This window comes from Rana temporaria, chromosome 12 (genome assembly GCF_905171775.1).
Source record: "Rana temporaria chromosome 12, aRanTem1.1, whole genome shotgun sequence".
NCBI lineage: Eukaryota > Metazoa > Chordata > Amphibia > Anura > Ranidae > Rana > Rana temporaria.
This window is the reverse complement of record NC_053500.1, coordinates 16,385,388-16,398,255: the sequence shown is the minus strand read 5'-3', so window position 1 is coordinate 16,398,255 and position 12,868 is coordinate 16,385,388. Positions and strand designations below refer to the sequence as shown.

The 12,868-nt window shown below is 41.3% G+C and overlaps 1 protein-coding gene across 7 annotated transcripts in view; it reads right to left on the bottom strand.

Moving 5' to 3' along the window:
* The window catches only part of KCNQ2 (potassium voltage-gated channel subfamily Q member 2), a 70,254-nt gene that overhangs the window by 21,525 nt on the left and 35,861 nt on the right, over positions 1 to 12,868 (bottom strand). For 4 of the 7 annotated variants that reach the window (XM_040331380.1, XM_040331384.1, XM_040331381.1 and 1 more), the window contains exons 7-11: positions 12,197 to 12,292; positions 10,368 to 10,462; positions 8,010 to 8,033; positions 6,560 to 6,628; positions 3,573 to 3,602 (exon numbers count right to left, since the gene is read on the bottom strand). In XM_040331380.1, the coding sequence (XP_040187314.1) occupies positions 3,573 to 3,602; positions 6,560 to 6,628; positions 8,010 to 8,033; positions 10,368 to 10,462; positions 12,197 to 12,292 (314 nt within the window). Of the gene's footprint in view, positions 1 to 3,572; positions 3,603 to 6,559; positions 6,629 to 8,009; positions 8,034 to 10,043; positions 10,079 to 10,367; positions 10,463 to 12,196; positions 12,293 to 12,868 lie in introns of those variants that run through there. The other 3 variants (XM_040331383.1, XM_040331387.1, XM_040331386.1) reach the window with 2 other exon arrangements.

Below are 12,868 nucleotides of genomic sequence, written 5' to 3'. Positions count from 1 at the left end.
TGGAGCTGGCACAAATAAGGACAGTGTTGCCCCCTGGAGGCTTGTTTAATGAACTACAAGACTACTTTCTAACCGTTGGTGGTGACTTCATATAAAAGGAACAGTTTTTGTAGCACAATGATATTCCCACACTTTTTCCCTAAACATTCTAGAGCATCATGAAAACAAACCAATATTAAAATAAATGCAAATTAAGACCTTTGATAAAACCTGACTCAATGAAAACAGCCAAAAAATGTGACTACAGTAACGGTCGGTGTTCGATTTATGTTGACCATGGCTGTGATCTAGTACTCCAATTCTGAGGACATGCATATCATGTCCAAAGGCCTCCTAAGGATATAAATAAAGGGGCCATTAGGATATTGGGGACTGTGAAATACTTTTTGGCCAGTCACTGACATAGAACAAGAATATAATTTGCAATGGCACTCAACGCACCTAGCCAATGCACTACAACTTACAAACATGAACCATCTATACCACAGGTATCCCTTGCATCTCCTCTGCAGCTTCCAGAGATCTCCACCTTCACCTCTGGTCCTCCTCCAGACCCTTACTTTCTGTTTTCAAGCAATGCATCCAGCTTCTTCCAAGCAGCAGCATAAGGTAAGGGGGGTGCACTGTGATGTAAGGGAGAGTGGGGGACTCAACTTCTGATGGTGAGGTGGCTCTTGACATCTAATGTAAGGGGAGGGGATTTGCTGGACATCTAATCTTACAGATACAACCGGATCTTTTGAGGGCAATAATAATGGTGATGCGGCCCACGATGAAATGGAGTTTGACACCCTAGATCTATGCAATGTGATGTACGGTCATGATGAAAAAAAAAGGCTGTAGGTTCGTAGGTTCAATGAAACATCCGCCATCATATGTTGATTGCCCATTTGTTAACCTGCGCAAAAGTTCGAATCAGCCCTTCGAATAGTGGCAGATTCAATGACAGCCAAGAAACTGGTCTTTTTAGAAAGCTATGGATATCCTTGAATTATCCTCCCAAGTAAAGCTGCCTATAATTAATCTGAAAGGGGAACACCTACAGGCGAGATAAAGTACTACATGCTACAAATATATCAAGGAGTCACGTGTCCCCAAAAACCCTCTACAGCCAAATCAAGCCTGCTGTGTGAATAACTGAATAATCTACATATCATATAACTCTGCAAATTAACAATCCATCATTATTTTTCTAAAACGGACTTTCATCATCAAGTAAAGGTCATCTCCATACATACCACTGAAGAGGTGACTCTTAAAATGAAGATGAAGTCAGCTATAGTGTGCAAATTAAACCCAACTCTGGACTACTTGACCTTTGCAACATTGGTTCTGGTCTCTGTCCTTTAGCTCTAGGTGCCTTGGACATGGGCATCATTGGAATCTCTTAGCTCCAAGGGGAAGCAGAAACCAAGTACTGGTTCCTAGAAGTTAGAGGGCGGTGCCAACTTCCATACTATGCTAAACTCACCCGCTAAGCAGATTTCCATTGAGTTCCCCTTTAACCAGACACTCTACATTATCAGAAAATACTGCAAAGATGGAAGAGGCTGTTTAATGCGGTTATAAAATGAAGACATGCAGATATGTTTAGGGTTGGTTGAAGCCAACACAGTTGGCAATGACACAAAAGACTGGTCAGTGATAAGTAGAATATGAGATCGTAGTTACTGATGAATCACAAGACTCTGAAAGCCAAAACTACAGTCCAATTTGTTCTGTTTTGGGGAGGAAGGGTTAGAACCTCTATTAGGCTTTTACTTGTGTGTACCATCAGGTAAGTTTCCCCTTACTTTCTGCTCTGGTGATAACTGTCGCAGCTGGGGGAGTGGTTGGTTATCAAAATCTAAAGTTTGTGCAGGTCTACTAAAAAGGCTTTTTTTTTTCCAGCTTGTGTTTCCCATTAAACGACCTTTAGAAATTTCCACCAGTATACCCTTTTATTAGTCGTTTTAAATATCAGTGGGATAGATTTTACCAACAAATGTTTTGGGACCACACAGGGCCCCTTTCTTGAGGCACTGTGCCTTGAAAAAGGGTTCCTGTATGCTCCTGAATTGCAATTTGGTTATATATTTATCTCTTAATAATGGACAATTATTCCTTAAGAATATTTGACTGGTGGAAATTTCTACAGATCCAAATGGTGGAAGGTGGCATCCATCCAGTCCATCACAGCAATCTGAAATGTATGGGCATTTATCTATATGGTGTGCAAATGATGCTATTGGATTTTACCAACAAATGTTTCAGGACTATACAGGGCCACTTTTTTTTTTGGAGACACTGTGCCTTGAAAAAGTTTTCCTGTGCGATCCCGAATTGTTAGTTGGTTTACATTCATCTCTTAATAATAGGAAATTATGCTATAAGAATGGTTAACTGGTGGAAATTTCTACAGATCCAAATGGTGGAAGGTGGCATCCAGTCAATCACAGCACACTCTGAAATTTATGGGCATTTATCCATATGGTGTGCAACTGATGCTATTGGATTTCACCAACAAATGTATCAGGACTATACAGGGCCACTTTTTTGAGACACTGTGCCTTGAAAAAGGTTTCCTGTGCGATCCGGAATGGTTAGTTGGTTTACCTTCATCTCCTAATAGACAATTATTCGTTAAGAATGGTCAACTGGTGGAAATGTCTACAAATCCAAATGGTGGAAGGTGCCATCCATCCAGTCAATCACACTGTAAAATGAATGGCTATTTATCCATATGGTGTGCAGCTGATGCTATTTGTATCTCCTGGAAATAGGTCTCTTGACTCTATATTGCGATAAGTGACTCTATATTGCGATAAGTGATAGGATAGACATTAGATGGCATCTTCCTTGTGAGGGACACAGGAATCTCCATTGGACAGGCAAAGAAACCATTGATTAGTATACTGAGGAAAAGTTCAGGATTTTAGTACTGCTGACTGCACACGCTCATCAAGAAAAATGAGAGCTTCTAACCCTTCCAAGAGTCCCGACTGGAGCTGGGCTTGAAGAAAAATACATACTACTTATATTGGTAGGAGGAGCCATTTTGTGGGCTTATTTTATAGAACTTGCATCGCCAAGGCAGCAATTTTGTAAAAAGCCATACACGAGACCCAGTGACTGCACCGATTTTTTATAGGCTTGATAACCAGAGTGGCCAACCAAAACAGTCTTGGAGAATAAGCGAGACAACAATGTTGGCAGAAATGGGCAGGGAGAACCATCGCTTACGATCATTTCCATTCAAAAGCCCACATCCAATATGTAAATTGGTCAGGTTTGATGGGGGAAAATGCACTTGGAATTTTTTTTTTATAACCTAAAAAGGCCAGTTGCTACAATATCAAGGACAAAAGGGAACACCATTTTTTTCTTAAAGAACTGACCTAAGACCACAAAATGGCTTCCTTCACTCAATAGAAGAATTAGCTGCCCTTTTGTGTTAGGGAAATTAGTTGAAAAACTCAAGATGTTATAGAACAGATGCATGTTAGATGCTCAGGGGATGAAGCAAACAGCGACAGAGATGGGTGGGTGTGAGTTTAGGTTACCACAGGTAAGTGATGCTTCAGGATACCAACCTGGGAGGAGGCTCGGTCTGTGGCTCCTTCCTTAAAACAAAAGCGATATCATGTTAGCTGCAATGCAATGAAAGATGGCGCATTCTTCGTTAATACAAGGCTGTCTTGGGCCTGGGCTGCAGGCATTAGTAGAAGCAAGCCAGGCAAGTGACAGAAAGGTAAAATGAGGTCTCAAAAGTCAATATCCCCCTACACAAATATGCTGGTCAGCTACACCAACATGGCAATTGAAATGTACCCTGTCTGTTTACCAAACATACAAGTAAAGAGAACCAGTCATGGCTTGGCTTGTATAATACTCCCAGTCTTAACTGATTATAATTATGAAGGTCGGTGATCTGACGATATGGTTCCGGCTATCGAGATGGTTCCTGCAAGGACTGCGCAGGCGCAATTCTTGCCGGCGGAAATCACGAACCTCCAGGGCGACGTGGAATTTGAAGTAAGTGGCCAGTCGTCCTCACGACCTCGCTTCGCTCGGATGGCCGCTCACTCGGCCTCCTGGCTCTTTTTTTAACATCCTCCAATCCACTGGGATGTTAAGGAATGAGCCTGGATGCCGGCCGAGGTTCAGAAATTTCCGTTGGCAAGGATTGCGCCTGCGCAGTCCTTACAGGAACCATGTGTCCATAATTAATAACAATAACCATGGCAAAAAGGCGACCATTTAGGTTGAGCTAGGAGAGGTCCACATGCCTTGGATGTGATACAGGGCCTCACTGGTCAAAGTGTCTATGGAACGGTGTGTTGGCTCTAGTGACCAATTTCCGATTCAGGAATGCGCCTCCTCAAACACGATGATAAATGAGGCTCAGAGGATTCTCCAAGTGTCTGGGGAAGCACTACCTGCATCACCCATGGCAACCAGGTTCTCCAGCATTTCTTTGCTCAGTAGTGGATGTAAACACAGCAGATGCAATATGGCCACCGTCTTGTTCCGCTACATTCACTTGAGTCCTCTGGGAGCGTCCAAAATGTCTCCCCTTTGATAACGCATTCTTTTTCACACAAGATGGAGGGGCTTCTATTCCGACTTTTCAAATTTCACCTCACATCCATCGGGAGGGATGAGTCACTAGCCAAGAAGGAGGCATTGCTACGGCAACTGCATTCACCCGTAGCCGTGGAAACCACATACTAAATCGCCTCTGCAGCTGAGGCCATGGCTTACATTTGCACTGCAAAAGCCACGTCTGACCCCAATCACATTGGGGGGGGGGGTCACCAGGTTTAATTCCTGACTTGATTCCAGACCGAGGCCTAGTAGTGGGCCTTCAGACAGAATACAGAGCAGAGATGTTCTATTATTGATCATCGTTCACTGACCCCGGCATGAATATTTACTAGCTGAAGGGTTTTAATAATAAAAACATGGCCTGCGTCAATCTCTACTCTACAATTCTGAGGGCATCCTAGGCTTTAGGAGGACACTCCACCTATACATGAAAATCTGAATATTTTAAAAGCAGCCTAAAGTGCAAAGCTACTCATCATGAAGAATGCCATTCTCGGTAGTGCCCACACACACACACATCGGAGCATTGCGTCGCTTGTCGCCAGAAAACTGACATTTTCTGAAGAAAGTCAGCAAATGCAGCTCTCGTATTTTTCCAGATAATTTTTGTGTTTTAAAGCAGCACAAACAATTAAGAATAACGAACTCCTTCGTTTCTAATATTGCGTTCTGAGAAACCTGTGACAGAGCATTGCAGCATCTGTTATATTTCCACTATACAGCCTAGCCCACTCCACGAAGGACAGAAAAATTCAGTATCCCCCGGGACGTTTTTTTTACAGAAATTAAAGTAGACAAGCCCTTCAGCCAATTAAAAGTCTGTTTTGCATTTTGTTATTTTTTTTAAGAAAAAAATATATTTTTACAGAATAAATGTATGCTGAAAGGAACTGAGAATGGCACAAAAATTAATGAAGGGTAGAATTGGGCAAGATCTCTAAGGTATGAGACAAAGACATTGTACATTTGATTGCAATCGCTTTGAATATTGCAACGATCTACTAGCATGTAGCAATACAAAATACAAGGTAATCTAATGATATCTAAAGTCACAAAAAATCCAATTTTGGATACAGTCTGTGTCCCTTTGGGGAGATTTCCTTTTACTTTAGAGATATGGAAGAGCCCTGGGGCCAATCCTTTTTTAACAGGATTCTGGACCCTCAACGCCAGGATTCTGGACCCTCAACGCCAGGATTCTGGACCCTCAACGCCAGGATTCTGGACCCTCAACGTCAGGATTCTGGACCCTCAACGTCAGGATTCTGGACCCTCAACGTCAGGATTCTGGACCCTCAACGTCAGGATTCTGGACCCTCAACGTCAGGATTCTGGACCCTCAACGTCAGGATTCTGGACCCTCAACGTCAGGATTCTGGACCCTCAACGTCAGGATTCACATGGAGCGCGGCTTTGAATTCACAAGAGTTCATCTGAACTTGCACGATTTCAAAGCTGCATTTCAGTCTGACTTCGGGGCGACTTGAAAGACATCTGTGTGGGTTCATGCACAGATGTTTATTGAAATCGCCCCCAAAGTTACCAAAATCAGTGCAGGAACTACTTGGACTAGTTGGACTAGCTTCCCTAAAAAAATAGAAAAAAAAATATGAGTCTTTAAATAAACTATAAAATGATACCTTTAACATAAAAAATAAATAAACACATTAAAAAAGGCTAAAAAAAAATAAAAAAAATGCTTCAATGTAGGCTTGTTAAAATCAGTCAATGGATTTGGGTAACTGTGTTGGGTATTGAGATCTACATTAATGATTATTCCAGTTCAATATTTTAAATGCCATGTCCAGGCCACCATATAGAACATCATGTAAAAAGTATACATTCAATGTTAGATGTAATACAGAGGTTGGAAAAACACGAACATCTAAAAAAGGCATAGCATAAATTCTTCATTAATAATAAAGGACCCCACATATCCTACTGCCCAAGCTCCCATCCCCCAACCTCTGACCTGAATGTTAGTCCAGATTTGCTCTTCAGGTTCCGAAGAAGATCCAGCTGGTTCAGTGGTGGGATCAACCTATATTGAGATAGTAGAAACACCAAGTTATCAAATTATAAAGTATAAAGATTAGCAATTCTAACTAGTTTAAGGCCACTACCCCTATTTCTCGATTCCCTAAGGCCCCTTCTCTGAGCATAATTAATTTCAAACTGGTTTTGGAAGATACAAAAACCGATCTGGTTTTGGGTTTGGTGGTTGGATACAAAAGCAGAACTGGTTTTGGGTTTGGTGGTTGGATACAAAATCAGAACTGGTTTTGGGTTTGGTGGTTGGATACAAAATCAGAACTGGTTTTGGGTTTGGTGGTTGGATACAAAAGCAGAACTGGTTTTGGGTTTGGTGGTTGGATACAAAAGCAGAACTGGTTTTGTTTTTGCTGGTTGGATACAAAAGCAGAACTGGTTTTGGGTTTGGTGGTTGGATACAAAAGCAGAACTGGTTTTGGGTTTGGTGGTTGGATACAAAAGCAGAACTGGTTTTGGGTTTGGATACAAAAGCAGATCTGGTTTTGGGTTTGGTGGTTGGATACAAAAGCAGAACTGGTTTTGGGTTTGGTGGTTGGATACAAAAAACACAACTGGTTTTGAGTTTGAAGAATGGATACAACATTTGACCTACATGAGATTGACCGAAGTGACGGCATTTTGAGTTCCAAGCAAAGCTGTGGTGGAATATATTGGTGGTGTTGGTGCAACTTTCCCATTTGTGGCAAAGGAAATAACATTTAGAAAGGGGGGGTCATACTAGAACCAGCAAGCCACAAACACAAAGGACAGGGTTAATTACAACACGACCACAACATTTCACATCCAACGAACAATACGGAGGAATGCAAAGATCAAGCAACATTAAGTTGTGTTTCCAGCGTGAAAAAGCGACTGTGTTAGACATCTTGGACCCGAGCAAAGCTATTGGTCAGAAGCCAATAGACAGCATTCTCACATTTCAGCTCAAAGTGGCAGCTCCCAAGCAACCATAGTCTTCAAAGCGGCCAACTTGTCAGTGAACCCAAATCCCAAAGGAAGCAGACCATTAATTTAGGAGGAACCAGCTTAATGTCTATGGTTCCTGGTGAATGTATAGACTGCTTTTTCCTAAATTTGCCTTCAATGGGCATCTCCACTTTTCTAACATAAGCTTTTTTTTGTCTTTCTAGTACATCTAAAACCAGGATTTATTTTCCATTCTGAATACGTGCAAAGTCATGTTGGGTGGACACCAGTGGATACAAAAAACTCTCACATACGTTCGCGCACAGCAACAGCACAAAATGGTGACGGTGGTTTCACAATCCCGGAGTGTACACAACACCACAATTGGGATGGCGGACCGACAGCACAATGCTAGGTGGAGGGAGGGTGAAAGACACTACAGTGCACATATAAGTGTGCCATACCTGGACGCACCGTACGTTTGAGAGCTGCTCGCCAAAATACAAAATAGGTGGGGGGGAAGGAGGGGGAAAAGAGCAAAAAAAAAAAAGTCATGAATTATATGGAAGTGCTCAAATTAATGGTGAGGGATCAAGCATGCCACGGAAACTGTAATGCTGAGTGTCCAGAGATTTACGTCAGGAAGTCAATAACATTGCATATCATTACTGGACCAATAAAATGGAATATTGCAGTACCTTCTTCTAAGAGCATAGAGACACACGCTAAAGTAGTAAACAAGAACATTTAGCTCCCTCTAGAGGTGATAATAATGTAATACACTCTTTAAAAAAAAAAAAACAACACCTTTCTGAGATAATGTAGATGGCTCAACATAATGTATGTACCATCTTCAACCATGGTTATGGAAAGGACACATGTATGCATATTTAAAGTATTCTAGGAAAAAAAATTACTGCTCTCTTTAGATTCTAAGAAAAAAAAATATCTTACCGTCTTGTTATTAAATAATGTCAATACTGAATAGGGATTAGTTTGACAAAAAAAACACACACACACACACACACACACAATGCATAACCAAAGCCCAATGTTCCCATAGGATTTAGTCTAAGGTTTTATCACATTGATCCCTACACATAACCATACCCACAGAGGTTAAAATGGAAAGAGAGGGTTGGCTGCTGATCACAGCCAGTGTTACCTACAATACCTGCGATCACTGTGATTCACAGCAATCACAAAGCACAGAGCCATTTTGATTGGCTCTTATTCTGCACGTCCAATTGTAAGCACACCAATGTAAAATGACAAACAGTTAACGTTTATAAAACGTCCTCTCGGGACCACTGGAAATGAAGAAAAAAATAACTGATTTATTCTATATGAAAATCGAGTTTCGGAAAACTATTATATTCAATTATTTTCTATTGTTTATGCTATTTTCTATTCTTTTCTCTTCTAGTCTATTCGAAATTTGAATCTTGAAAGATGATTATATTCTATTGTTTTTTTTTCTACTCTATTCTTTTTATTATACTATTCTAATCTATTTTTTTCTATTCTATTTGAATTCAAATTTATTTTATTTACATTTTGGGAAATGGTTATATGCTTTCATTTTCTATTCCAATATTTTAACTTGGAATTTCAAAAGATGGTTATATTCTATATTTTGTATTCTATCCCTTTTTTTTCCCTATTCTTTAATTTTCTATTCTTTAAAGAAGAAAAAGTCCAAGAGGAGAAGGAAGGTCCAAGAGGAGAAGGAAGGTCCAAGAGGAGAAGGAAGGTCCAAGAGGAGAAGGAAGGTCCAAGAGGAGAAGGAAGGTCCAAGAGGAGAAGGAAGGTCCAAGAGGAGAAGGAAGGTCCAAGAGGAGAAGGAAGGTCCAAGAGGAGATGATCCAAGAGGAGATGATCCAAGAGGAGATGGTCCAAGAATAAAAGGTCAAAAGAATAAAAGGTCAAAAGAATAAAAGGTCAAAAGAATAAAAGTTCAAAAGAATAAAAGTTCAAAAGAATAAAAGTTCAAAAGAATAAAAGGTCAAAAGAATAAAAGGTCAAAAGAATAAAAGGTCAAAAGAATAAAAGGTCAAAAGAATAAAAGGTCAAAAGAATAAAAGGTCAAAAGAATAGAAGGTTAATTTTCTAGTCTTTAATCTTCTATTCTTTTAATTTGTATGCTTTTATTTTCTATTGTGTTCTACTCCATTTTTGTCTTTCCATTTTATTCTATTCCTTTATTTTCTAATTTCATTTTCTTACTGTTGGAAATCAAACTTCGTCCGAAATTTGTATTCGTTATTTTGGATTTGTTTAAATTCATTACCATTTTATAATTAGAAATTCAGATACATCCGAATTTTCAAATACCGAATAAATTTGTCCGAATTTCAATTCGGAACAAAACAAACCGCACATGTCTAAGGACAGCAGGTGCCTCAACTGGCCATTTAATGGCTGGTTGCAAAGTGGTTAATCACTGCCGGCAAGTTAGTCCACACACACACGTAGCTCAAAACTTGGAGAAAAGTTACCTAGTGTCCACGGTGATCTGAGCCGTCTTCATAGGCTGATATAAGGCAACAACACATTACGAGTAATGGGAGGGGGGGTGCAGGGAGTTGAATGAAAAGAATAGAAAAAAAAAAAGAAAAAAAGAAATACAAAAAAAAAAAAAGAAGGGGTAAACAACAAAAACAAAAAGTATAAAAATTAATGCAATAATAACAAGGAAGTCAAACATGGAATTCAACTTAAAAAAAGCAAACTGAAAATTCTCGAGCAAACAAAGGCAGAACGATGGCCGGGATAGAGAATGGAATTGTGGGAAGTGATGGTGGGAGGAGGCGACGAGGTACCTGTACATGGGCACCGCCACGGTGCGCTCATAGTAGTGCCAGGTAGAGTGCAGGTCCATGCGCGACAGATTGGTGGCGTAAAATCTCCACGAGGCCTAAAAGAGAGTCAAAATGCTTTCATTTGAAAGACAAACTGATAAGCGTGATAATATAACCCATGAATATAAAAAGGTTCAAGAAAATAATTTTGTCAGGAGGTCTGCTTTAAAGTGGTACCTTAAAGTGATACTATGGGTTTGTTTTTTTATTTTAAATAACAAACATATCATACTTGCCTCCACTGTGCAGTTAGTTTTGCACAGAGTGGCCCCCGATCCTCCTCTTCTGGGGTCCAACAGGGGCTCTCGCGGATCCTCCCCACAAGAGCTAACCCCCTCTAGGATTCTCTCTCCCAAGGGGGTTACCTTGCGGGCGCTGTCCCGTGTTATACACTCGGCATGCATAGCTGCCAAGTGCATGACTTGGCCCCGCCCCCGGCGGCCGCATCATTGGATTTGATTGACAGCAGCGGGAGCCATTGGCTGCGCTGCTATCAATCTATCCAATGAACGGTCATGAAGAGAACGACGCGGGATCACGCCCTCGAAAATTCGGGGCTTAGGTAAGTGAAACGGTGGCTCGGGGGGGGGCTCATCAGTCTGCTGCTTCTCCTTTCACTGTCCAGCTCGGTGAAGCACAGAAGGAGCTGGGGACATGGCATCCTGTAAAACTTAGTACCTTTTATTACAGAACACATTTTCTATTATTTTTATTGTTTTTTTTGCTGCCAAGGCTGGAAGCAGCAGTGGAAAGTGACAAAGGCAGATGTTACCGCTCAGCTTGGTGTACATCTAAAAGAAAACAGCTCATGGTGCTATAGAGAAAAATAAAGTCTGTTTTTTGTTTTTTTTTTACCAGACATTGGAGAAGCAGGGAATACGGAAGAGACAGAAGTCAGCGCTGATCGCACGCTCCTGACTGCTATATGGGACGCTGAAATACTGACTGCATAGGGCTTTGTTTCAAGACCATTCTGGCAGCTAATAATATGTTCCTTACAAAAAATAAAGTGCACTAGGTTCATGAATCCTAGAGGTGGCGCTGCTTCACAGTGGAATCTGAAAGACGAGTTCATGGAACAGATCACAATAGGGAGACAGAGCAAGAGAAAAGGGTGGGGTGGAAAGGAGAGAAAGCAAGAGTGATTAGAGGAGGGGGATACAGGAAGAGGCCGGAAAGACAGATAGGGCTGAAAAAAAGGAAAGAGAAAAAAAAGGGTAGGGTGAGGAGAAGAAAGAAGAGTGGGGATAGAAGGACAAACAGGAAAAAAAGGATTGTGGGGAGAGGAAAAGGAAAAAGTAAGAAGGAAAGAGAGAGAGAGAGAGAGAGAGAGAGAGAGAGAGAGAGAGAGAGAGAGAGAGAGAGAGAGAGAGAGAGAGAGAGAGAGAGAGAGAGAGAGAGAGAGAGAGAGAGAGAGAGAGAGAGAGAGAGAGAGAGAGAGAGAGAGAGAGAGAGAGAGAGAGAGAGAGAGAGAGAGAGAGAGAGAGAAAGGAATGGGGAGAGAGAGAGAGAGGAAAAGGAATGGGGAGAGAGAGAGAGAGAGAGAGAGAGAGAATATGAATATGTAATTCCTGCACCCTGAGTGGTCCTATCTGATGATATTTATCCCATTTCACCATACAGATTATTCTACACTCTCCCATTTCCCCAACATTCCCCAGGTGCCATCTGTTCCCAACAGCTGCTCCTGTAGAAGACATCTGCTGTACAGTGAGGACAGGCCAATGTACGGCACAGGTGAATGCATCTCTTAGATACAGGTCCCAGCGGAAGAAGAGAACGTCCCCTACCTGAATCAGGCCGGCTGCCGGGTTCCGCCTTTTCTCAAAGTGCTTCTGTCGGTGCTGCTCTTGGACTTTCAAAGCAAAGCCAGATCCCAGGATGCCCTGTAATAAAAAACAGATCACTGCCACGTCTCCCTATTGGTCATAGACACTGATGGTAGTATCTATACAATGCCGATACACTCAGACGCCCTTCACAGGGTCTAATGCATGCCAGTGGGCACAGAATCATATTGGCTGGCATCAGGGTGATAAAACAAAAAAAATCTAAAGAAATAAAAGGAATAAGAAATGAAAAGAATTATAAAGATAAATATAACAAGGGAGAGGGTAAACTAAAAAAAAAAAAAAAACCCACATATGATGCGAAACCAGGAAGGAGACATGGCGGGTAAATGAATGGCGGGCAAATCTCGCTACCTTCTTTCTGTCTATGGTTAAAGGGGTTGTAAAGACAAAAATATTTTCCTCTTAAATTAAAGTCTGACAGTAGCTGATAAAGGAAAAAGTAATGTTTTGCATATAACTAGTTTGAAATGGAGCCGTTTTATTCACCTCCGTCACTCCTGAATTGTTATTCTCACTGACTTCCTGGTTTGCGGTGCGCATTCATTCTTGCTACATCACGGCCTAATGGCAACTACAGTTCCCATTCGGCTTAGCCTCCATGCCTGTGAG